Below are 27415 nucleotides of genomic sequence, written 5' to 3'. Positions count from 1 at the left end.
ACTATTTCTGATATGCACGTTTCAATTCTTAACTACCCTCTACAGTATGCTAGTAAGCTTATGACATAACTGTGAGTTAGACAGTTATTTGGTTTTAACTTTTCATCGAAGTGATTTTTTTGCACAAACATTAGATTAAGCTTTAGTAAAGCCCTGTGTTTTGTAAGTTTTTTGAAATTTAAACATTTTATTAAGTCCAAAATTCGTTAGTGTAAAAACAACGTAGACGTTCCTTCTAGTACTGATATGTTTTAATGTTATCAACATTTTGATTATATGATATTAAAATAAAAAATATTTCCAAACAACTTACAATATGGTTTAATTAAGTAGAATAAATGAATGGGAATTAATCAGGAAATTTGCAACGTTTTTTGCTAAAGTTTCTAAATTGCCGCACAAGCACTAACCAAAATACTCGAAATTGTATTTTTAGGTAAGCGATACACGGTAGCTACCGTAACAAATGAATCTCCTGTAGCAAATTAGATACAGAAAGAAACAAGTTAAATTTATTTTGGTAGACGTTTTTTGTGCTGCAATAAAAGTTTTTATGAAACTTTTACATAAATAATGACATTATTTATGTAAAAGTTTCAAATTTCAAAATTTTCAAATTTTAAAAGTTTTAAATTTCAAAATTCGACGAATTCAGAAAGTTCAAACTTTCAGAATTCGTCGAATTTTGGTTCTTACACTCTAAAATGATTTATGTATTCTTTATCCTCTGATGATAGCTCCTTCAGCGAGGCTTTTGATGCTCTTAATCAATTTCTTCTTGATATCCATTGGTTCACTCAAAAACGACGGCTTTTTTTTCATCGAGTTAAAACTTTCTAAATTCTTTTAACGAAATTTTTACTATCTGTAGAAACTATCGAACGATGCTTTCGACGCCACTGTAAACTAAATTGTTGATCGATTTATATTGAGATAAACAAAAAATTGATTCAAGTTGTATTTACTTTTGTTAATCAAGTACAATCGGTCAATTAAATTTGACTTATGAAACACGTCTTTAGGATGAGTGGAAAACAAACCAAATCTAATAGGATCCGCTAAAACTTAGAGGCCGTTTTACTTTGAACTCCTTGTCTAAAGAATATGCTTTCAAACAACTCAAACGATAGGAATGAAGCAAAACCATGATATTAGAGTGTAAATAATACGACAAAAGTTGCAATTGGAGCATTGTTTTACTATTTTTCTAACTTTTTGCTTATAAGAATCAAATCACAAACTCTTTCAAATCGATTTGTTTTTTTTTTTTAAAAAAAAAATTAGATTTGCAAAATTTTTGAGTCTGAAAAGGATTATACAATTTTAGGAATTGTTAAGAAATCAGTGGATGACAAAAAACTATTAAAAAATAATTGTAGCAATTGGAGTAAACATAGTCCGAAACTGAAACCTGGGAAAACAAGCCTGATGCAACGAGGTTGATGCAACGAGGCTGATGCAAGCAGGAATAAGCTACTCTTATGACTAACAAAAAAAGGATAGCATAAGAAAACAGTTAATTACAACAAGTGGGAAATGGGACTGCATATACAAATAGTTTTTTAAAGAAAATGATTTTTATAAGAAATCTGAAATTTCAAAATCCTTTTTTTCCTCCTTTTTTTTAAGAGTAAAAATGCTTCAACAAAGTGGTTGCTCTTATTTCCCACCACATAGCTTTTTTTTTGACACATAGCACGTGATCTATATAAAGGCTCAAGTGAACCAAGAATTTAATATCTCGTAGGTCAAGAGTAGAAGCATATATACAGCATACTCTAATAAACAGCTTGAAGTATTTCCTTTTTTAAAAAGACTTTGTTCAAAATAACTCTTTAATTGGTTTTAATTTCTGGGCTTTCATTATTTATAATTTTATTAAGTAAAAGTATTTACGGGAACATGGGCAGGAGTTTCTTTCCAAATCCTGGCCATATTCCTGTAATGAGGTATCATCAAATATTAAGGGGATAAATCTCTAAAAGAGAGGTTCAGTGTTATTTTAAAAACACTAAGTTCCCCTTATTAACAAAACTATCAATCATATTTGCAGAATAAATATGCTAAAGAAACTGCTGTTCGTTATATTGAGTTACATGGGCGATATCTTATGACAAACCAATAATTCATGAAGTTTTTGAAAGGTTGTTTTCTCTCCTATTCTTCTCATTCTTGTGCTGTTCTTCTTTATGCTCACTTCTGCTTTTGCTATTGTGAGGAAGAAAAACGGAAGTAGTGATAAAGATAAGGTTTTAATTTTTACCCTACTCAAATATGTCACTTATCAAACGATGGAAAGTGCACGACAGCCGAAATACAACGTGGACACGTACACTTGCATGAAAAATAAAATAATCATATAATTAAAATTTTAAATTGTTTTACAATAACGATTTGAAATTCAATTGTACCCAGACCTGTAAAATGATGATAATTCAATTAGTAAGGTTCGCAACATTTCTATAATTGTTTTACGATTTTTGCAAACAAGTCGAGACTAGAGACAAACCTTAATCAAAAGACCAGAGAAAAACCTTAATCAAAACTGGCAAAACCTGTTTCACAGAACCATGACTCAGAAGTCGAAATAAAAAGACCAAACGAACTTGTTGAAAAAAATTGTCTTGAAACATAGAAAAAGAAGAGAGCGAGAAAGAAAAAAGAAGGAAAAAGTAGAAAGAAAGGAAAAAAGACGAAAAAAATTTTTGGAAACAAGTTTTAAAAGAAGAAGAAGGAAGAGTAGTGAAAGAAGAAAAGTTATGAAAGAAGAGAAAAGGGAGATTTTGAAAAAGAAATAGAAAAATTTTTTAAGATGTTGAATATAGGTCTACTATAAGTATGCATTTAAAACAGCTTAAGAGATGCTTTATCTGTTTGAAATTAGGTCTTATTTCAAAATTTTGTCATTCTAATTACTTGTGTTTTCAGTGTAATGGGAAACCATTTTTCTATATTTAGTAAAAAAGCAAACCCAAGCCGGTGCAACTTTTGTAGGTGTATCTGATAGCATTTAACAACAAACAGCAAAGGCAATGTTTTTTTTAATAATTCAGAGAGTGAGTTTAGTTAATTAGTTCCATTTTTTAAAAACTTGGTATAGTATCACATAAAAATGCTAGCTTGCACGAATGTTGAAGCTCTACGTATGCTTGTTATTTGTTTTCAGCCCTGTGCAGAAACAAGAGATACCTAGAGCGTGTAAAAATTTCACCTAAATTTCATATTTTTTATAGTTAATTTTGGCTGATTTTTATGAAGGTTCTAAAGATTTTATTAGGTCTATAACTTTGCTTCCGCAATTTTTCGATTGATGTAACTTTCGGGTCTAAAGTGTCATTTGGTAACTTTACAAATTTGTTGAAAGCACCATTTCCAAACATAGGTGATTTTGTACTCGCTTCACATATTTTTAATAGCTTTAAATTCTCATTTTACGAGTCGAATTCTCGTCATTTGCGGGAAGCTTTTACTATATGCGTTTAATCAAAGAAACCTGTGTCTAAGACTCATCGAATACTCTCGGATCCGTACGGTGAGACAGCTATTAGTGAAAGAACGTCTCGTGAATGGTTTTAATGCTTCAATAACGGTGATTTCAAAGTCGATGACCAGCATGGCGGTGGAAGGGAAAAGGTGTTTAAAGATGACGAGTTGACAACTTTACTCAACGAAGACTCGTGCCAAACCCAAGAAGAAATGGTGAAATCACTGCATGTGACTCAGCCAACCATTTCCAATCCTTCGACGCCCTGGGAAGGCTTAAGAAGCAAGGAAATTTGGTGCCGTACAAGGTGAGCTGCTCCAAAGGCAATGACACAAGGGATTTCTGCACTGTGCTATGACTGGGGACAAAAAATGGGTTCACTACAATAATCCCAAACTCAGAAAATTATGGAGTATGTCCGACCATGCTTCCATATTGACTGCCAAACCCAATATTCACGGCTATAAGGATGTGCTCTGTATTTGGTGGGAATAGCTCGGTGTAGTGTACTACAAGTTGCTAAAACCGACTGAGACCATTACAGGCGAACGATATTGAACTCAACTGATGCGTTTGAGACGAGCGTTAAAGGAAAAATGGCAATACGAGGAAAGGCACGACAAAGTATTTTTGCTGCATGACAATGCTCCCCTCTCCCCCCTCCATGTAACGCGACCGGTGAAAACGTTCTTGGAAACGCTGAAATGGGAAGTTTTACTACACCCACCGCACTCTCCTGGCATTGCTCCATCTGATTACCACCTTTTCCGATCAATGGAGCACGGCTGGCTGATCAGCATTTTGGTTCTTACGATAAAAAAATTGGATTGATTCGTGGATTGCCTCAAAAAGTTATACACCTAATACTATAGATTAAATGATAGGTGTGATTTGTACCATAAATTTATGACAAGTAAAGTTAATATGGAGATTGAAGGATGTCTTTTAGCTTCTTTATCTGTTCCAGGATGTGTATTAAGTGGTCCAATACCTTCTGAAGAAAATATTAATGAGAAAGTAATTGTAAGTTTATGTGTTAATGCTAGTTTCAATTGGGAGTTTGGAAGCTGTGTAGCAAGATGAATTAAGAAGTGATTTACAGAAAGTTTGGAGTGTGGAGAAAATGAAATCAACTGACGAATGTTATACATAAATTTGAAAGTGATGTTATACATAATGTGAAAGATTCTTCATCAAGCTTCCTTTTAAACCAGATTACGATTGTTTACCAGATAACTACAAAAATTGTGAAATTAGTTTGAATAGGTTAAAGAGACAAGTGATAAGTAGCCTTTTTTTTTATTATTAAATTGAACAACAAGATATCACACCAAAAAGTATGAAAAAGCTAATGGCAAGTTTTTAAAAAAGCTTAATAAGGATTTATGCAGATGATGTCACATCTGGAAGTGAGAGTGTTATAAAGGGTAAAGAGTACAAAAGGTTAAAAAACAATTGTCTGAATTAATTGAAATAATGGACAACACTCAAGAATTGCAACTTCTGGCTATCATAAGAAATAAGGAAATAGAAATTCAATTAGCAACCATGACAATAGCATTTACTTAGAAACAGAATTGGGGAAAAGTAACCATGAGTATAAACAGAGCTGTCGAGTATCTACGCTACACTAAAATTAGCGACCCCCCAATCCTTTTTAAATTTTTTTAAAAAGAAATAAGCAGTTAACTAGTAACATTTGTTAAAGGAATTGTTAAGATTGAGATTAATATAGGATTGTATTTTAATGAAAACAGGTTGAAGATGGATGAAGTTCTAATTGAGTTGATGGGTGAAGATTAGGTAAAGGAGAGTAGTGTAAACACGAAATGAGACGTGATTGAATCAGAAAGAGCAGTGGATTTTTATTGGTGTTCTGATAAAATTTAAGAAGTGTAGGACTTTGAACAGCCTTAAATGGTGACTAGATATGGTATTAGATTTGTGAGTGATTTGATAAAAACACTTAAGAAGCACAATGAATTAATTAAATAAAATGTCTTAACGTTTGATGAATATGAATAAGGCATTTGTTTTATGGTTATTCCTTGAGCAGCATAATTTACGAAATCAAGAGAAATCAACAGCAAGAAGTTAAATTCATCCCTGAAGTTGTTCACCAACGAATAAAACTGCGACTAAAATGAATATTTAAAAACTGTCATTTTAGTCGCAATATGTTTTATTGCAACGTTACTATTCTACAGGGTTATTTATTTATGACGCCCGATGATTGTGTAATGCATCACGGTATTGAAATGACATTAAGTTATATTAGAGCAACGTTTTGATAAAATGGATTGTTAAAGGAAGTAAAGCTTTCAAAAAAATTCTCCTTAAGTGTTATATTTGCAAGAAAATTCACGGAAGAACAATCCCACCTTCCTCAATTCCTAACTTATCTGATTACTGTGTAAATATTTCTATGTATTCGTTTCAATTACTTGTTTAGCTTTTGCTGGAACCTTATATATAAAGAATTAGATTAATCAAAAGTAACCTCCCTGCCCGTGGTGAGGAAGATTTTATGAAAGATTAGTGTAATCGATGAATTCTATTAATGAAAACGCCTCTGTAAACAATGATTATTGTATTAAAAGTATTTTATCAGTTTGTAAAGAAGCTATGAGTAATAAAAAGTTATTCCCTGTGTCTAAAAATGTGATTTTGATGCAAGATGGTATTATTTTTGAATAAGGTTGAATTATTTTTTAAAAACCAAACTGATTTTTTTATAATAAATTGTTGTGATTGAGATAATCAAATAATCTATTGTACACAAATCTTTCTATTGCTTCTATTGGTAGAAAAGTGATGGGCGATAATTTTTAGTTCGTTCACCTTCTTGAAAATCAGAATTGTATTACCAATTTTTAATCTCATCAGGAAAATTTCCTGAGAGATCAATGTTGTAAAAGCTTTAAAAAGAATATCTTTTAGGTAATCAAAACAATCTATTACGACGTTTACAAGTATTTCATATTTTTCAAATGCTTTTTTTGAAATAGAGATTTGAACGCAATCAGAAACTCTTTAAATGTTAAGTCGGATTTTATTTTTTAGTCAGGTTTAAAAAAGATTTTTTGTTTGTATATTAAGAAGTGTATGGTTCGCAAAAAATTAACGAAATAAGACAAATTTGGATTGCTTTTAATTCTTGTATGGCTTGAGCTTTTGAAGTTTGTAATCATGGCATTGACACCCTTTATAAAAAGGAATATGGTAATAACAAATGTTGGTGTAATCTAACATGAACTGAACAAGCATGTGTCTGGAATAAATCTTCTCAAAATTTTATCAACCCATATTTATTAACTGACCAAGTTGTTAGAAAAAGAATAGCAAATAATATAACAAGTAATAATAAGAAAAACACACGAATGAAAGCACTGCAAAAATTTGATCCTAGAATTGAAAGTCATCGTGAATTTAATGAACATTCATTTGGATTTTTTTTAAACAACATTTATAAAATCTAGAGAGACTATGTATTTAAACTAGTACAAATACAAGAGTGGTCTAAGTTGCTCCACCAACAGTATATGTAACAAAAAAGAGATCTGTGAAGAGCACGCACCAATAAATTAACCATTAACAATAATAAGAATAATTAGGTTACAAATACCACATTTAACAACACCCACTTACAATAATTGAATAATGAATATCACTTTCAACATACTCCTTTACAATTACTAAAATATTACTGACACTTTTAACACGCTCCCCCTGTTGGCTTGTTAACAATATTTGTTTTTTAATTGTCTTAGATATTGTCCATCAAGAGCTGCCTGTCGGGTTGGATGTTTATTAATTGACCTGAGCGCCGCATCATTCTGCTCAATATCGTTTTCAACTGCACAGATATTTTTTTTTTCGAACTATCATCTTCATAAAGACAAGTGGTCTACTATTAACTACAGATTCGATACCGCATAAAACTGTTTGCAGTTCTTCATTTGTAATAAAGGAATTTTCCTATTACCTTTAATAGTAGTATCTTAACTGATTGTACCAATCTTTCATAAAATCCTCCCCACCAAGGGGAAACAGGTAGGATGAATTTTTGATTAATCTTTTTATTTAAACAAAACTTCTTTACTTCAATAGATGTAAATGTTTTAAAATTATCACTAGTAATCTATCAGATGTACCCCTGCGTGCAATAAAAAGTTTGAGTGCTCGGAGGAAAGCAGGGATCTTCATGTCAGGAGTTAATTCCAGATGAGCAGCACGACTAGACCCACAGGTCAAAATCAAAACATAAACCTTAGATACAGCATCAGATTTAAATAACTTTTTACACATAAGGGTCCAGCAAAATCTACACCAACAGCTTGAAATTAAAACATAGAAACATTTCCACGATAATCAGGTAAGTCAGGAGTCGGGGGAGGTAGCATTATTCTTCCACTAATCTTCTTGCAAATAACACACTTAAGCAGAATATTTTTGATAGTTTTTCTTCCACCAATATTACCACTACTCGCAGCCTCAACTATATTTACTCTACTCCCATTAATCCTATCTACACCTTTCGGCTCAATCAGAACTTCATCCACATTCAAACTATTCTCACCATCAAACAATCCTACTTCAACCTCCTCCAAAACATTCGAGTTGGAATATCTGCTGGATTCTCCAATCCTGCTACATGCCTCCACTTTCTTTCCTAATCACAACTACACGATTTTCCACCCAAGGTTTCAATGTTTTCTCCTTCCCTTTAATCCAATGTAAAGCCACTTCAGAATCTGTCCAACAGCTAACATTACTAATAATTACTCAATTTTCTATTACTCGTTTCACTTCTCCTACTAATTTTCTCAACAGCAAACAGCCCAACAGTTCTAACCTAGGAACAGACAACTCTCTCAATGGCGCTAACTCTGTTTTGGCTGCCAAAAAAAAAGCTCTCACAGCAACACTCGCCTTAACTCTAAGATAAACAACTGCACAATATATCTCTCTTGAGCTATCATAAAATCCATGTAACTCTGCCGAAATTATTCTCTCCTCACCTCCAACAAACGCAAATCTCTTTACTCTTAAAGCACTCAACTCCTCAACATTTCTCAACAACTCTTTCCACTTAAACTCAATCTCTCCACTCACACTCGCATCCAACTCCATTTTATCTCTACACAAAATTTGAAAAATTTTCCACCAGAAATTTCCAAAATTCAAATGGAACCTTCCCACTTAACTAATTCATCTTTCAGTGTTGTATCAGGGCTATAAGCGCATGCGCATAGAAGTTATAGCGACTTTAGTGTTTTTCTTACTAATTTTGTAATTTTTGTAACTATATTGCTTTTTCAATTTTAAAAACCAATACCATTAGCTACAAGTAAACTCGAATAGATGTAAGTGTTGTATGGTTCACTCTAACCAGTCACATTTTGTGTTTCTCAATATTTCGCGTTTTTTGGGATTTATAAGCCATTTTGTGAGCAAAAAGCTTTTGGAGTTCGATCGACTTAAGGGCTAAAAAAGTTAATGTCAAAAAATATTGTTGAATAAAAGTTATGAAGAGTTTTCATAAAAAAGATGCACTTGAAATAGATGCTTAATGTTGCTAAACTTGTCTCTTTTTATATGGTGTGCTAACTTACCCTGAGAGTGTGGCAGCTTACCCTGGGCCGGGGTAAGTTGGCACATATTTTTTTCTTTTTTGGAGTCCCTTTTTGAGTCACCAATTATATATTTTTTTAATGTTTGACGCTTGAACATGCTTGCCAAATTCATATTCTTTTGAACTGCAATTTTATATCCTCAAAAAAGTTCACCCAGAAATGCACAGAGCTCAAAAACTAAAACTGTAGCCATTTAGCCCGGTCTCCCCTACTGCCATCAAGATTGCTTATTGAATTTTTTATTTCCTTATTTCTTATCATTTTTTCATTAAAATCAAAATATTTTTGTAATTTTTGTTTGTTTTTTTTTCCATTTCCTTAAATTGAAACCGCCTTCAGACACAATTGTTTTTAACTTTTTATAAAGCTCTTTACCCTATGTTACAATTTCCGTTCCAGATGTGACATCATCAACGTATAAATCTTCAACAAATCTTTTTAAAAACTTACCATTAGATTTTTCATATTTCTTTAACGTGATGTCTTATTGTTCCATTTAATAAAAAAGGGCTACTAGTCAGTCCAAATACTTCTCTTAAAAACCTATAAACAATCAGTTCTGAGTTCCTGTTCTGCGTCAATATTTTTATACCAGAGAAATATTAAATAATCTTTATGCTCACTAGAAATTTCAACATTTAAGAAAGCTCGTTTGATTTCTGCTAATATGGCTATATAATTTAATTGGATCCACAGTAGGTTTCCTTATCTGTTCTTACAACTGGCCTGTGTGCTAGGTAGTGTGTTTTTCCTGATTCCTTGGCGATTTCATTGTCAGGAATTTTTTCAAAAACTTTATTCATTTCGTATTCTTTAAAAATGGCGTCATAATCACTTAACAAATTCTCATCACTCAATTGCCTCTTTAACCTATTCAGTCTAATCGCACAAATTTTATAGTTATCTGGTAAACAATCGTGATCTGGTTTAAAAGGAAGCTTAGTTACATATTTCTCACCATTATGCATAATATCATTTTCGAATTTATGTATCACACACTCATCAGTAGATTCCATTTTCTCCACATTTCAAAATTTTTGTAAACCACTCTTCAATTCATCTATTTCACTGCGCACATCTTCCACACTCCCTATCAATTTAGCATCAATGCGTAAATTCATGATTACTTTCTCATTAACATTTTTTACAGAAGGCATTGGTCCACTTAACACCCATCCTAGTACAGAGGAAGAACCTACAGGACAGCCTTCAACCCCTCTAATAACTTTATCTGTCATAAATTTATGGTACAAATCACATCCTACCAATAAGTCAATAGGAAAATTTTTGGAACCATCATCATAATCAACTAGAATTAACTTTGAAATATGTGGGTAATTTTTGGACGCTGGAGATATCTCTTGCCTCTGCAAAGGGCTACAAATAACTGGCGCACACACAGCCTCGACATACAATAATTAGCATTTCTATGTTTTACCTTAATTTGAACAGCATCGAGCTTTTTAACCCTGGAATTGTTAAATTGACCGAATGTTTTTATTATTATAGCTTTTTACCTTATTGTTTTTAACTTCAATCTTTCGCATACATCTTTGGTAACATAAGACCTCTGACTACCGCTATCAAATAATATTCTGAATATTCCACGCTCACTCTCTGAATTAAAAAACTTAACCTTGGCTGTCTGTAGCAAAATGCTATCAGACACACCTACGAGAGTTGCCTTAGTTTGGGTTTGCTTCTTGTTGCAAAGAGAAATGTAGTGTTTCCCATTGCGTTGAAAACATGAATAGTTAGAATGACAAAATTTTGAGATATAACATAATTTTAAACAGATGGAACATCTCTTTTGCTTTTTAGAATTTCAATTCTTGAGTCTAAATTCGTAACTGTTAAACATTTAGAAAGTGTATGGTTTTCTGAACAATAAATACATTGTAAATTTCTTTGTTCTGGTGCTCTCTTATTTTGCGTATGAAAACATGATGTTGTAAAGTTGTTTTTGTTTCTATACTTATGAGAGTAATTTTGCTGTGCATTTTTATTTAAACAATCGTATTTCAAGTTTTTATGTTTATTTTTATCATAACTTGATTTTAAAACGTATTTGGCACAACATTCCTTAGCTTGTAATTCTTCATTGTAATATTGTAAAAGTCTATCTAAAGTCCACAACTCTCCGGCAAATTTTCTAGAAATTAAATTTAAAAGTTCATCAGGCAGTTTCTCCTTAAGAATTGGAATTAACAAACAGCCGTAAGTTGTTGTTTCTATTTTTAGAAATCTAAGATTACGTACACAGCTCTCTATATCATTATAAAGTTTTCTTAGTTCTTCTAGATCATTTAAATCTTTAATTTTCTTTATTTTTAACTAATAATCCATATGCGCTGAAACTAAAATTTGTGTATTCCCGTATCTGTAAGTCAAGATTTCAATTGCCTCTATAATTTTCTGAACTAATTGAAAGTCCTGAAATTGTAGCCAATGCTTGGCCAGACAAATATTTTTTTAGATAGTTAAATCGATCTATATCACTTAAACCTTCATGCCTATGAATTGATAAATTAAATTGATCCCAGAAACCCTGCCAATCTACGGGATTCACTTAGATTTATTTAAATTTTTAAAAGAATCTTTATCTGATTCATTTATTTTTATACTTTTTAATTTTAGTGTCACTCCAGCCATCAACTCATGATAACATTCAACTATTCTTGCACTCTCACAAATGTCATTTTCAATTTCCTCTTGATCTAAATTATTTAATATTTCCTCATCAATATTGTTTAATCTCTCGTAACTCTCGCTTAAATTATTTTTTTAAACCTATTAATTTGGCATAGTTAAACTCCTCACTCTCTAATTCCTCTCTTATTTCGCTCAACAAGTTTCCAAAACTTACTCATAACGCTCTACTTCTTGCTACTTTCCTTCCTAATGCGGCTGCCATTTTTAAATAAATAACAAACTCCACTTACTTCAATGTTCAACAACTCAAACTTTTCTCAACTCTTGATAAACTTCTTTCTTTAATCTTTTAATTCGGTAACTCTTCATAGTCCCGGGTGCCATGTAAAATCTTGAGGATTGAAAATTGATCCTTTGGAGAGACTATGTATTTAAACTAGTACAAATACAAGAATGGTCTAAGTTGCTCCACCAACAGATTATATAAAAAAAAAGATGTCTGTGAAGAGCACGCACCAATAAATTAACCATTACCAATAATAAGAATAATTAGGTTTTAAATGCCACATTTAACAACACCCACTTACAATAATTGAATAATGAATATCACTTTCAACATGCTCCTTTACAATTATTAAAATATTACTGACACTTTTAACAACATTCACATATCAAAGCCTTCTACTGTAATATTTAAATCAAAAATGAAAAAATGTGATGAAAATGTTGAAGGTTGAAATTCTGACCTTGAGGATTTATCTTTTTAAATACTTTCTGACCATCCTAACACTGATGAAGCAATTTTGAGCAAAATATTTTATCAAAATATTGCATCCAAACATCACAGTATATATACCAAAGTTAACACCCTTTCTAAAAATACCAGTTCTAAGAAGCTTAAAACAACTCCTCTTTTTGCTGATATTTTATAACCTCATAAAAAAAGATTTATTATTGCTTCTACCAAATGGGGAATTGATCACGAGCAAAATGCTATAAAAAAATTTTATGCAGACTAGGTATCAAATCACACTGATTTGAAAATCGGAAAAAAGTGGTCTCTTTATTTTTTATGAAAGACCTTATATCGCTTGTTTCCCAGACGGATTTATAGTATGTAAATGCCTTGGAAGGGTGTGGTTTGAAGTTAAATGTCCTTTTAAAATTTTTTGACTTTAAGGTCTATAAATAAAATATTTTTTACTAAATTTATATCATTTTTGAAATTTTATACCTGGTGTGATTAATTGTTAACTTCTTTGTTTTTATGTTTGTATATGCTTTTAATTGCTTTTTTTATATTTTTGTCCTCCCGAGAAAAACATCACATCAAATGATACATAATTGCCACTTAACTACGAATCTTTTTGGTCTCTCTTATGAGATTGTTTCAAATGCGGGAAGATGAAATTTTGAGGTGCAACTGGATTGTTCGTTTAAAATAATCTAAGTTTCAGTTAAATAAACTTGAATTTTAAAGACTATTAGTTTCATGCAAGAGATTTAAAAGGTTTTTCAAAATCACCATTTTTTTTTTAATTTTATTTAGATTTTTATTGTTAGTATTCTTAAATAGTAATCTTTCTTGCTCGCTTGGCTGATGATTAAAACAGTTTTTTAAAATTTCTTTTAGTGAAGTTTTTTAAATTTTATTTACAGCTGAAATTTTTATAATCAATGAGTTTGAAATAGAAATAAATAAACCATCATAATGCAAATAATGGAAGTATTACCCGTAAGACCATTCGAACATTTTTCAAGCAATCTCGTAAACTTCTCGCAACCAACGGAGTTAGGCTACTTTTCATTAGATGGCAATCGTTGTTACCAGAGCAACGACGAACAGTTGAGGTTTTATAATCCCCCAGATGAAACCAACAAAATTTGTTTTGATTTGAGGTTGGGTTATAACAAAAGCGTACTAAAAGATGAAAATAAAATTGAAGGGCTGAGTAATTTGCTGACTTGGATATCAACCAATGATAAAATATGTCGCAGTACAAACTTTAGGTGAGTTTACTAATCAAAATTCTTATAAAGTAAGTCGTTACTTAGAGCAATTAAGCGTCTGCATCTTGGAATCGTTTTCTCGAAATGAACCGGGACAAGTGTAACGAGACGAGAAAAAAATAACGAGACAAAGGAAAAGATTGTCCCGGAATAAAGTTATAGGTCGGGACAATAGTTTTGTCTCGGAATTTAAAAATTGTGTCCCGGATATTAAGAAACGTTACGAGACAGATCAATTATATTAGCTAAATATCTAACTCGCGCTTCCGTAGTGAAGAAAATTTTTTGCCAACCAAGTTTATTTTGCCAGCCAGAAATGACGCACAGTGCGTGATAAAAAAAATGGCAATAAACCCCTCGCAACTTTTTTGTAAATATGGTGCCCTTCTTTTACCCAGTGGGCAAAGCGACGTCGGAACAACGTCGGATCGACGTCGGAGCTGACGTCGGATCGATGTCGGATTTACGTTGGAAATGGAAAGGTTGGGCGACGTCGAAAAAAAGACATCGGGTGATGTCAGAATTCCGATGTCATTCAACGTCGAGCGATGTTAAACCAACGTCGGAACGACGTCAGATTACTGATGTAAAGACGATGTCATTAAGTGGTAGAGCGATGTTAAACCAACATAATAAATACAATTAAAAAATAGCACATATTTTCCGGCGTAAAAGCATTCATTACAAAAAACAACTTTCTATTTTGCATCAGTATCTTTCTGGACACGCCCAATGATAAGCTTGTAAACTTTTAACTTTTCAAAACTTTGTTTATCCTGAACATCGTTCTTTTTTTTTTGCGTTTAGTCTCTTTCATATTAAAACAAGCCATAACTTTGTGCGACATCAGACTATAAAAAGAAAGAAAAAATTTTAAAATGATGAAAAAATAATTTTAAGAGTATATATATTTGAGTTCTTTGTTGTGGAGGAAGCCTATTTCCCAATATGACATGTCCAGCTCGCCATCGATGTATGGGGGATATTGCAGTCATTTTATTGGTTGTATCCATATCATCATCAAAATATATTGATAAATAAATATTAATTATCAAATATGTAAGGAAACTTACATCAATTCTCATGGTTTACCCAATATCTTCTTTAATAACAGTAATGGTCTGTCTCTGATTTCTGGTTCTCAAATGAAGTGTGTATTCATTCTCTGTATCAGACTCTGAAGTTGATTCTGAAAACAAAAGATATTGTTTTTGGAATCAATATATTGATAAATAAATATTCTTAACTATCAAATATGCATGTCAGTAGCACACTCAGGTCTCCAAATATTTCATAACCAGTGAGAACTTCTGACTTTTTAAAAATGTTTCTGCTGATGCAAGGTAAAAAATTTTTTTTCAAAAATTCAAAACGTACTTTGAAATAACTCATAAATAGCCATTTTTTTAGTCTGCATAAAAGAAATTGTTAACAAAATTAACACCGTGAACTACAATAGCATAGACAAATAAAACTTTATAAACTTGAAAGTTACTCTACCATTAATACGCTTTGACAAATTTTTGTGTTTGTTATTATATTGCACAGTTTTTATGGTTGTTGTGATGTTGATTTGATAAGATTTGAGGGATGTATTGAATTATTTTTTTATTAGGATGACGAATAACTTAACAAAACAACATTAATATCATGTAACAAAATTCTTATATATTTTAATATGTATTCTAAAGTCTACCCTCTTATTTACAAAGTCATTCACAAACTTAGATCCCTTAACTGTACCAACTGGTAATTATTTTATCATTATTTTTGTATTAGGGTCACTCACCCTAATACAATAATAATGATATTTATTAATATTAATAAATAATGATCAATTACTACTGTTAGCTGACTCAGAACAAAGAGATTCAACTTCATTGTTAACAAATTGTACATTGTCATCAGAATCATTTCGCAGAGCATCATTAATTAGATTATTGATTTCTTGATTTTGGGCTCCCCAATTATTAATGTAAGACATCTAAAGAATAATGTTAAAAAGCTGTTGAAAAAGTTATAGATTGTGATATCGATCCATTTTTGAATATTCATGTTTATCCCACTGTGTGCCTATCCAAAAAAATTAACATGGAAACAAGAATGTGGGACAAGATCATGGAAACAACAGAGACAAGATCTGTAAAGCATGATGAAACTGTTAATACATCTAACAAAGTTAATACATCTAACAAAGTATATTGGGGTATCTGAAGAAGAATGGAAATAAAGATGTGCAAACCACAAACATTTATTCACAAAAAGCTCAAATAATGTATTTTTGCAATGATGATTGCAATAAGCATGAAACTTAAAGTAGTAAACATTATGCAGTTTTATTTTAAATTTATCACATTAAATAAAATATATTACTCTGATTTTATTCATTTAGCACTCTTGTTGAATTTACACATATAAATAACCTTAAAAACAGTACAGTAATGAATTAATAAAAAAAATTCAGATAAATATTTTTTACTAATTTAAATATACATGCATACATACATACATACATACATACATACATACATACATACATACATACATACATACATACATACATACATACATACATACATACATACATACATACATACATACATACATACATACATACATACATACATACATACATACATACATACATACATACATACATACATACATACATACATACATACATACATACATACATACATACATACATACATACATACATACATACATACATACATACATACATACATACATCTTTTAAAGTCACAATTAATTAAATCAAGTAAAAAAATAAACTAACTTTCGCTTGCCATAAAGAGCATGCGTTTTATGGTTTATCAATATGTTATGGCTGTCAATAAAGTCTTAGGGTGGAATGCAAGAACCGAACTTCAAATTTGAAGTCGAACTTCAAACATAAAGTGCGACTTGAGCGAATGCACAAAGCGAACTTCAACTCAAGTCAGACTTGAAAACCGCTAAAAATAGACCGTTTTCAAGTCTGACTTCAAACCAGACTTGAGAGAGCAAAAATTCCTTCCGAATGCAAGAACCCGACTTGAAATTTCAAGTCAGACTTCAAATCTCAAGTCTGACTTGAACGGAATGCAAGAAGCGAACTTGAACTGAAGTCAGACTTGAAAAACGAGAATATTTGAATTTTCAAGTCATTTTTTCAAGTCTGCTCCAGACCAATCTTGAAACCAAACTTGAAAAAAAAACAGACCGCCATTATCATTTTGCTGATGCGTAACAAAACTTTACTATTACTATATAACTTATTACAACCTTTGCAAGTATGAAAATGAGTTTTTAACAAGCAAAAGTAGTTACTTGGGCATATTCACCTAATTAATTTAGAAGGTTACATTGTGAAAGTATATTTTTTAATGAATTCATTACAGAAAACTGAAAATTAACATTGCGAAAACGTGTGTCTTTTAAAACATCCTGTAACTCGTATGTAATGATTCAACATGTCATATTTTGATGCCATTAGAAATGTTTATTAGCTTTTTGAAATGTCGAACATCCTAGCATTATAAAAGGCTGTTGATTAAGGCACATTTTTGTGATACAGTATAAAAGTAAATTCCATTTAGTAATAAATAGTTGCAGTTATACAAAGAAGTGATACGTGTAAAAGAGAGTTCATGAGAAGTAGTTACAATTACATGAAGTATTAAAAAAAACTTTTTTTAAAATGTTCAAAAATGAATCGGTATGAGCTGAATTTTAGAAGAAGAAGAAGAGAAAATATGCCAAGTCACATACCAAGGTTTATTATTGACAGAGCTAATCCTTTAGAAGTTTACCACGGTATAGAATTTAAAAGGTGCTACAGATTTTCCAAAAAAAACTTTTTAATATTAGCTAATGACATTGTTAACAACAATGTTAACAATCGAGGGTGCCCTCTTTCAACTGTACAACAACTGGCTATTGCATTTCGGTTTTATGCTACTGGTTCATTCCAAGTGAGTAGATATTCAAGAAACGGTATCAGAAAATGGCACCTTCTTATTGTAGATTTTACATTACGTTTTTAAATAACAACATTTTATACCAACAAATGCTTATAACAATAAATAAACTCTTTTAGAGAATAATAGGAGATTTGGAAGAGCTGAAACTCAACTGTTTGTCCAGTGGTTTAGAACATTTCAATTCAAATGGCTAACAAAAGATATCAGTACATAAAGTTTCCAACAGAAGCTGATTCTTTGATAATTTAGCAAAAGTGCTTATAAGTTTTCATGGATATCTGATTTTGCTATTTCATACAAACTTCAAACTTTTCTTAGATAAAGAAAATATTTATATTTATCAACCATTATTTAGATTTTACCAAATTCAAGGATTCCCAGGATGTATAGAAGCAATTAATGAACACATATTCCTATAATAATTCCTTGTGGAGAAAGCGCAGAAATTTATCGAAACAAAAAGGGGTTTTTTTTTTGAATTGCCAGGTCATTACAGGTGCTTCATATGAAATTTTATCTGCTTGTGTTCAATGGCCTGGAATTGTTCAGGATTCATTTGTTTTTGCTAACTCAGCTATTAAAGAAGTTTTAGAAGCTCGCCAACATGTTCATGTTTCAGGTGATTCTGGCTATCCTTATAAACAATATTTAATGACACCTTTTTCTAACCCAAAAATGAAAATGAAATCAGATACAATTACAACTTGAGAAGTACACACATGTTGAATGTTGTTGTTGAATATTGTTTTGGTATATCAAAAAAAAACAATACCCTTGTCTTAACATTCCCTTAGGAACAAAACTGCAAAATTCCATAGCTATAATAATATCCTGTTTTGTGCTTCACAACATTGCCCTTCTACAAAATGATTATTGTGGAGGCAATGAAATACAAAATAGCAATGAAGAATGTGGTGCTAAAGCATTCACTAAAGATATTTTTGCAGAAACAAAGCAAAAGTCAAATTTCAGACTTATTTTTTTTAAAAAAAATTTGTGTCTGATAATGGATAAAGGGTCTAATAACAAAAACATTATTTTCAAATATTTATACTACATATTATTTCAAAAGAATTACATTTTATATTTCAAAATAGTATTATATATGAAAAAAACAATTTTAATAAAAAATAAAGTGATAAATTCAAACATTCCAAAAACAATTTGGATCTGATATTGTTAGAAAATAATAATCCTCACATAGAATAATTCTGTTGTGTTGCTTTTTTAAAACTTTGTGAAAATTTTAACTGTGAAAATTTTCACACAGTTTTGTTTGTATTGTTGCTTTTTCTGGAGAGAGTTTTTTTTTATATCATCTATTTCTATTTGTTTTTGCATTAGTTCTTTATCAAGATCATGAATTTCATTATATTGCTTTTTTGTATTTTTTTTTATTAAGAGATTTTTGTTTAACGTTAAACTTTGTTCTTTTTCATGTGTTAATGAGCAAGATGCTATCAATGGTTTTTAAAAGTTTTCTTTTCTGTTTCTATAAGTGGCCCAATAATTTCAGAAGACCTGTCTCCATATGTGATCTCTATTGACTTACATATGTAAATGGTATACTTACATATGTTAATGGTATATATATGTGTAGGTATATATATATATATATATATATATATATATATATATATATATATATATATATATATATATATATATATATATATATATATATATATATATACACACACACACACACACACACACACACATAGTATTATGTAGTATTAGTATTGAGAAAACTAATTTTGTTTAAAGTAATTTTCTCAGTATTTTTTTAAAAAAAAACCATTATTTTCATTAAAGTATTAGTAAAAAGATAAATAAAAATACATTGTAGTATAGTATCATCCCCAAAAAGCGTCAAAATAAGATTCTGCATTTTCTAGAACATTTGCATGTATTTTAATTCAAATGGAATCTGTTAAAATGGAGAAATCAAGAGAAATTGTCTTGATCACTTAAGTGGTACATATGACCAACCGTTGTTTACCAACAACTTAGGATTTGGAACTGAAAGTGCCAAGATGAATTTATTTTTCTGATGAAAAATACATAGCAAGAACTTTTTTTTTTTTACTGTTATTAACTTTTTATTTAATCGTATATTATACAAATATCATTACACGGAATTTGTTTCAGTAAAAGGTTTTTCCCGTAAAAAAAATCCATTACCGCTATTGGTTGCGAAGTGCATTTTCCGATAAACGCCCTAAATTCAACGCCTCGACTATTTTTCAAGTTCGACTTTCTCAAGCACGAACTTGAAATTTTCAAGTCTCGTTTACGCATTCGCTCAAGTCAATTTTTCAAGTCTGACTTGACAAAGTCGAACTTGAGATTTCAAGTCGAACTTGACTCAAGTTCGGTTCTTGCATTCCACCCTTAGTGTTAAATTTATATCTTCCCGGTAAATTTATTTTTTCCAATAATAATTATTTTTCCGGTAGAATAACTACTTTTTTCCAGTAAGATGTTTATTTTCCGGTATTCAAACTTCCAGTTCAAAAAATATATAATAAAATTACCGTGGTGTTTACATAAAATAAACATTTAGAGAAAAAAATTTAGTTATTTTATCTAACTAGATATCTAGTTAAAATAACAAAGTTATTTTCCGCAAATGTTTCTTTTATATATACGAAATTTGTCATTTCTTAAATTAGGACTTACTTAAAGCATAGTACTTTGTTAGGTCACACCACCGTATGTAAATTTTATTTATTTGTAAAATTGTCGATTTACGTCGTATTTATGTCAAAAGACATCGCACGATGTCAGAACAACGTTGGTAAGACAACGTCGTTTTGACGTCGTTATCGCGACGTTATAACAACGTTGTAATAAGTCGGTTGACATCGCCGATGAAAATCCAACGTAAACCCGACGTCGGTTTGACATCGCGTGCCCACTGGGTTAACAATAATAAATTATAATGATTATTTATTTTAAAAGTAAAAACAGTTTTTTCATAAAACTCATATTTTATTTTTTATGGTTAAAAGAAGTTTTAAACAGTGTAAAGTAGAGAAAGAATAAAAGAACTAGGTGTTGAGCATCATGCTCGATTGTTAGTCTCTGCAAGAATTACATTTTTTAAAAAAAGTCAAACGTTTTATAGATCAAAAAAGTTAAAGACACTTAGAATAAAACCTTTCCTTTAAATATGAGCGTGAAGCAAATTCTTGCATTAGAAGTGAATACTGACCTTAGCGATTAACAATATTAAATGATCCAAAACTTAGCTCTTGGACACATATTTATCCTCTTCTTGCGCGATGTTTTAGTGGAAAAAGTTAAATACTATCCTAAAAAATTTTTTTTTTCTCTGATTTCAGCTGCTGCCATTAGTTTTGCTAAAGCTGTGTTTAAATAGATGGTATAAAAAGATCAATAGCAGCAGCTGAAATAAATAATGGTTATTGTGCCAGAAATTCATTATTTAAATTTCAAAGTAAGGATTAACTAATATGCCTCGTTATGTCTTGTTATGTCTCGTTATGTCCCATTAAAATAATGTAAATTCCTGGAAATTCTAAAGCTCCTATTTTGCCCGGGACATCTCGTCTCGTTTCGGTATTGTCCCGGATTTCGACTGAAAGTTGAAAATTGTCTGGATTTTTATCGCTTATCGGGACAAAGCTTTTCGGATCGTCTCGAATAAAAAATAAAGAGACGCAGACGCTTAAGAACAATCTTTTTACATTAGTTGATTTTGGTGGCTGTGGAAGCATTTGCATATTTCACATGTTTTTTTACTTTGCAGCAAAATAACTTTTTTTTTGTTAATAGAAACATATTTCTTTCATTTCGTTTTAATTCCAACCATTACTATTTTTATGTTCTATTCAGCCGTGTTTCTCAGCTCAAGCTGAATAGTTTAAGCTGAGGAGCATGGTTGAACAGAATGTGTAGTTTTGATACGATGTGTACTAAGTTGCTCCCAACAGCTATAAATGAAACAATACACTAAGTCTATTTTTAGGCTTCACTAGCGGAACCCATTATTTCTTTCTTAGTTGAAGGCTCATTTATCATGGACTTGTTTTTGTAGAAATCTAAATAAATGCCATGTGTTTAGTCAAAAAAGTGTCGTGTGCCTAAAGAAGAAATAGAAATGGAAAAACGTGTTTCCCCATATGAGGATTTTTTTATTGAGCCATCTTAATTTTTTTTTAATGTGAAAATATTGTCCTGAAAATACAGAAATGATCAAGCTGCCTGAATGTAATACTCGACCAGCGTGTGCAAGTAGTATTTTTAATGTGCCTTCTTGTTTACTATCAACAATGCCAGTGCCTCACTTATCTAAACCTTAACTAAATTATTTTCTGAAAAAAGATAAATCTCTTTTTCTTATCCAAAGAAAGAGTTATATGGCAATGACAAAAGATTTTAATAAGAGCTACGTGGCAATAATTGCGTATGGTAAGCGTACCTTGTGTTTACTAAGAACTTTATCTACTTTTAAAATTGGGGTTAGGATTTCATTAAGTAAAATATTGAATCTAAATAATGGTCTACTACTCAGAGTTACCGATAGCTGCTTATTCTGGTGAGGTACTAGATTAAAAAGACAAAAGACATTTCAGGCTCCAAAACAAAATGAAAAATCAGTTGGAACAATTTAAAGGCATGAAATCTAGGTATAGATTCAAAAGAATTCAGTGTGAAACCCATAACGCCCAATTATCTTTTATGCAAAGCACGGAAAGGTTGATAGCTGTCTGAAAGTATTTTTTTTTTCTTTTGGCTTTAATTAAGTTTTGTCTTGTGAACTTCAAAGTGACAGAATATTAAGGCGAATTCAAACTGAGGATGAACTTTTACTGACAAGTAAACCCAAAGATTTCATTATGAGGTATTTGACAGTCCCTTGTTTGTGTACATATGTTTGTTTATTGATTGTTGTGAAGGCTTTATATTAGATGGTAGTGCAGTTTATAAATACGTTTCATAGATATTGTGTGCTTATCATCATTTCAAACTTTTTCTAGTTAAAGTTTCTTTTTTTTTGTATTATTATGTTATTTGTGTTTAAAGTGTTAAAATGATAAAATTTAATGCATCAAATGAAAAAATTTGATAATAGAATTTATAATTGAACAACAAGAAAATTTCAAAATAAAAATTAAAAAATTCACACACAAAATTTGAAAGTGAGGTACGCTAATATGGGTCCTGTCGACATGGTACTGCTTGGAAGTATTGAAAATGATAGTTGGATAAATAAAGACACAAGGTAAGAGAGACAGACGAAACAACCACTGATAGGTGTGGATTTCAGTACTGGAGGTGACACTAGAACTCATAGTGACTAATGTTTTCTCTTCACAACTTAAGGGGCCACAAGAACCGAAGCAAAACCGGCCTAATAAAAATCTAGAACAACTCAACTCTAACTAATTAATAGTAAAAGTTTAGCAAATACTATTACCTTAATTCTTATAGAAACTCTTGATTCGTTTATTTGTTTATATATTTGTTATACTCGTTATATATTCGTTTATTCATTTAACGCCCGTCAAAGTTACTGTAACTCATAGCGCCAGTAAAGCTAATCAATTTATTCTGCTCCTGCAAAGTGACAAATTTGACTCAATTCCTATTAAAATCAATTTGTCAGTTTAGTAACACATTGCAATAATCAAACAATGTTTTTAGATTAAACTGGGACTTTGTGGTTTGCAGAGGTACATTAACAAGGCTTTTATGCTCTCCTTACAATGATCGAGATTGGATAATTGCCACCACACTCTTCAATGGGACTATTTATATTAAAGAGTTAGATACAGAACAACAAATCGCTTGTCGTAATTCAAAAACACCATTAGAACATGAAAGAGATTCCTACTGGGGATTCAGTTTTGAAGATTATGTAACAAAACCAAGAAAAGGTATGAATATATGTATATACATGTTTGTAAGTTAGAGTTACATACCATACTCACTGGTATGTAAGTCCAAACATTTTATAAGTCAGTTTCCTACTTTTAAATAGAAAGAGTATTTTACTGTTTTATAAAAATGTACAACTCGGGGTGTATATTTTTTATACACCCCGAGTTGTATATTTAGGGGTAGGGTTGTTCTTACAGATTAAAGCTTGAATAGCTAAAACTTATACACTGATATATTATGGTTAAAAGTCGTATACACAGATATATTTGGTTCTTTTGTTCAAAATTAACCACTTTCATATTGATCAACCATTGGTTGTTTTCTTTAGTACTAAGAGTTACTCCGCTTTAAATACAGGTACACAGATTCAGTGCGTCATAACATCTAAACAATTCGGGAAACAGTCCTGGAATTTTTATTTGGTTAATCCATACTATTTAAGGTACTTTTATAATCAGTAAGTTACAGTAGTTAACATAGAGTAAAGTAATAAAAAAGTTTATTTCATATCATAAAGGTGAGAAGACGCTGAGTGGCATTTTTAACATTTTAAAATTCAGTCACCGGGTTGTGTTTCATACTATTTATTGGTTCAAGAATACTTAAGGTACTGTAGGTTTGCAAAGTGGTCATTTCCGAACTGTACAAACTCCGGCTGTGATCAAAGCCTTTAGTAGCAGAATAATGAGAAATCTTTGTGAACAAAAACATTTTGTGCTCAGGATGTTTAGAGCAGTGCGTCAGAATGTTAGACAGCAATGTTAAGACGAGTAAGACAGGATGTTAAGGCAAGTAAGTCACGTCATGGCATTTTGATGAGATCACGAATAATTTTGGTAGTTGGATCTTTCAGCATGATTCCATCCTAACTGATATGGCAAAGTCCATACAGCGATTTCTACAAATTCACACACCAAGTTCGTTAGAGTTGAAGATGGAGCTTGTGGAAGCAAAGATTTAAATCCATTGGATAAATAGTTGTAGCCAGTGTTGAAGGACATGGTCGATTAGCAGATCACACCCAAATTCAAAGAGTTTAAACTAATCGTTGAAAAAGTGTTTATTTTTCTGATAAAAATAGTGAGTGCTGCTGTTGATAATTGGCCGTCACGTTTAAAGGTCCATTTGAAGGTGAAAGGAGGGACGCTTATTTGTATTTAATATGATATATAATGACAGGATTTAAAACTAAGAGAACTTTATTAAAGCTAAATCTTTTTTACATTTAACTCAAAAGAAAAGGATCTTAAGGGAATAGCACTAAAAGTTCACTAAAAAATTAAAAATATTATACTAATAACAAATAAAATACTATACCAAAACAAATAAGTTGAAGCACGTCAAGATAGTACAAGACATAATTTTAGATTGTAACAAAAATATTTCGTGCGTTTCACGAAATTTACATCTAATGCAGATAATAACTCTAAAGTGAGAATGTAAGAGTTAAATTCAACAACAAACAAAAAAAAGGTTGTGTGTCCACCTGGAGTCCCTGGATCATATTTTAAAAAAGGGTATTGTGTAAAATTGGCTTTGCCCAGCAATAATTTTAAAGAGCAAAATAATTTTTTGTTCTTTAAAATGATTGGTCAAACATAAAATTTGCAAATATCAGTAAATTTAAGTTTTCTTAATCGAACCTTGACATCTTAATATAAAGTGGTTGAACAGTTATTTTATATTCAACTAGGGGCCCTTAACAAGTGTTTTTTTTGGGGCATTATTCTAAGCCCTGCTAACAACAATAAAGTTAATGATAGTCAAGACCTAAAACAATTTATCAATTTTCATAATAGGCGTAAAGTATTAATTCTATGTAATAAAGTTGTATGCACGGCAACATAAAGTTAATTGTGTGCATCTTGTTTCTTGGAACCATAAAACAGGTGTAGAGCAAAATGTTTTAAAAGATTTTATTTGCAATCTTTAGTTGTGACTCTATTGCACTTACATGTAATAATTTTAAGTGATTTACTCCCAGTTTTTCCTTTTTTCTAGAATCACGCAAAGATAAAACTGACAACTTTGTCAACACCAACCAGGCATTCTTCAGTATTTTGCAAAGGAACATAGACGAGAAAAGGATTTTATTAAGTGCTGAAATTGACTGCTGTGTTCAAGATGATGATCAGAAACCGCCTTTAAACTATGTAGAAATAAAAACTGCAAGACAGTTGGAAAACTATAATCAGCAAACTCGTTTTTATAAAAAACTGATTCATATCTGGGGACAGAGCTATTTAGCTGGGGTTCCAAAAATAGTTTTTGGCATGCGTGATGATTTTGGTGTTGTCAAAAGTTTGAGAAAATACGATACTCAAGGAATTCCTAAAATCTGTGAAAGGCATAGTTTATGGAAAGAAAGCGTTGCTCTGAATTTTCTTAACAAGTTTTTAGACTTTTTAAAAAAATCGGTAACTATAGATGATCCAAACGCTATTTATATCTTAGAATTCAAAAAACCGTATGAATATGTCTCAATAAAATTACTCGGGACTAATACTGAAAACGTTTTACCAAATTGGTATGTCGATGCTGCCAAAGATGATTACGTGCAAAGTGTCTCATGATTAACATAACTAGTAATTTGTATTCTATGATCTATGTTCTTTCATATTTCTCACAGCAACTTTGTCAGTATTACAAATTTCTGCCACACACACACACACACACACACACACACACACACACACACACACACACACACACACACACACACACACACACACACACACACACACACACACACACACACACACACACACACACACACACACACACACACACACACACACACACACACACACACACACACAAATACATGTAAGGGAAGGAGGAGAGAGAAAATAAATTTTTTTGTATTTTTAAAATAAATTTATTTGTATTTTTAAAACAAACAAAACTTAAATTTATCTAACTTAATGGTGCAACCGGTAATTGCGAGTGGGATTTTATTTTTAATTTTGTAATATTATCACTAAATTCTTGTATACAAAGTGTTATGTAAGTATCAATTGTTTTTAGTGATAAAAATGGTTTTCTTCGTACCGTAATATTTATAGTTTCTCCGTGGTCTTTTTGTTCTCTCTTCTCCGTCCGTATCAGTATCAAATAATTCTTCGCATCAATTAATAAACTGTAATAATCCACAAGTAAAACGTAAAAATAAAAATGACATTTAATAAGAACGTGGATAGTTTAACAAATGTGATTATAAAACTATTTACGATATCATCGCATGACTATCTATATATATTTAAGAACTCGTAAGTTCTATGTTAAAATCTAAGTGGAAAATAATTACTTTTGGGAGAGGGATATGGTGTAATATCTGCTTACGATACTGAAATAACTTAGTTTGTTTTAGATGTAAATGAAGTTAAACGATTTATCGTTGATTCAAAATAAATGTTCTCAGAACCGAACTAGAACTGTTAGTAGTCACTTACGTTTAAGAAATCTTCACTTACATTCGAGACATTGTGGTAAGAGCTGCTTATGCTCTTTATTTCTAAAATATTATAGATGCCAGTTTCGTCTGAAACTTGATATCAAACAGAATTATTTACTGTAAGACACCAACTAAATAAAATCAGTGATTTTATAAGTAAAGTTAAATATAAATTTTATACAAATGCTTTACAAATATTTTTCTTCAGTTTTAAAGAGAAAAAGGCAGTTGAGTTTACATAGACGCTGATGATAAGCATAGTAACGGTTTCTTTGTCATTAGGCTG

The 27415-nt window shown here is 31.0% G+C and overlaps 2 protein-coding genes and 1 long non-coding RNA gene across 5 annotated transcripts; 1 reads left to right on the top strand and 2 right to left on the bottom strand.

The window, feature by feature from the left end:
- Positions 1–9800: 9800 nt before the first annotated feature.
- Positions 9801–10136, bottom strand: LOC149891708 (uncharacterized). Its single transcript, XM_090077981.1, has one exon. The coding sequence runs from the start codon at positions 10134–10136 to the stop codon at positions 9801–9803; it is 336 nt and encodes a 111-aa protein (XP_089934107.1).
- A 963-nt stretch (positions 10137–11099) lies between these two features.
- On the top strand, positions 11100–27103 carry LOC149891706 (decapping and exoribonuclease protein-like). The gene is made up of 4 exons (XM_090079534.1): positions 11100–11337; positions 13432–13782; positions 23439–23671; positions 25677–27103. The coding sequence occupies exons 2-4, from the start codon at positions 13484–13486 to the stop codon at positions 26246–26248; spliced, it is 1104 nt and encodes a 367-aa protein (XP_089935660.1). The 5' UTR covers positions 11100–11337; positions 13432–13483; the 3' UTR covers positions 26249–27103.
- On the bottom strand, positions 14237–20641 carry LOC149891707 (uncharacterized). Of its 3 annotated transcripts, XR_016450029.1 has the most exons (4): positions 16580–16941; positions 15625–15766; positions 14856–14971; positions 14240–14633 (listed from the first exon to the last, which is right to left on the bottom strand). It is a non-coding gene; the product is annotated as an uncharacterized LOC149891707 (long non-coding RNA). The 3 variants fall into 3 exon arrangements; XR_016450031.1 differs by lacking the exons at positions 15625–15766; positions 16580–16941 and adding an exon at positions 20448–20641 and having other exon boundaries at positions 14237–14633; XR_016450030.1 differs by lacking the exon at positions 15625–15766 and having other exon boundaries at positions 14237–14633; positions 16580–18178.
- Positions 27104–27415: the final 312 nt, after the last annotated feature.

The sequence above is a fragment of the Hydra viridissima genome, unplaced genomic scaffold (genome assembly GCF_058129835.1).
Source record: "Hydra viridissima isolate aposymbiotic clone 2 unplaced genomic scaffold, HvirCarnegie_v1 scaffold_2, whole genome shotgun sequence".
Taxonomy (NCBI): Eukaryota; Metazoa; Cnidaria; class Hydrozoa; order Anthoathecata; family Hydridae; genus Hydra; species Hydra viridissima.
Note: the sequence above shows the minus strand (reverse complement) of the source record. Positions and strands in the feature narration are given on the sequence as shown.

Coding starts and splice junctions, on each gene's coding strand:
- LOC149891708 (XM_090077981.1), bottom strand. CDS start 10,136: ATGGAATCTACTGATGAGTGTGTGATACATAAATTCGAAAATGATATT.
- LOC149891706 (XM_090079534.1), top strand. CDS start 13,484: ATGCAAATAATGGAAGTATTACCCGTAAGACCATTCGAACATTTTTCA. Junction 13,783..23,438: donor TGTCGCAGTACAAACTTTAG/GTGAGTTTACTA, acceptor CAATGTTTTTAG/ATTAAACTGGGACTTTGTGG. Junction 23,672..25,676: donor TGTAACAAAACCAAGAAAAG/GTATGAATATAT, acceptor CCTTTTTTCTAG/AATCACGCAAAGATAAAACT.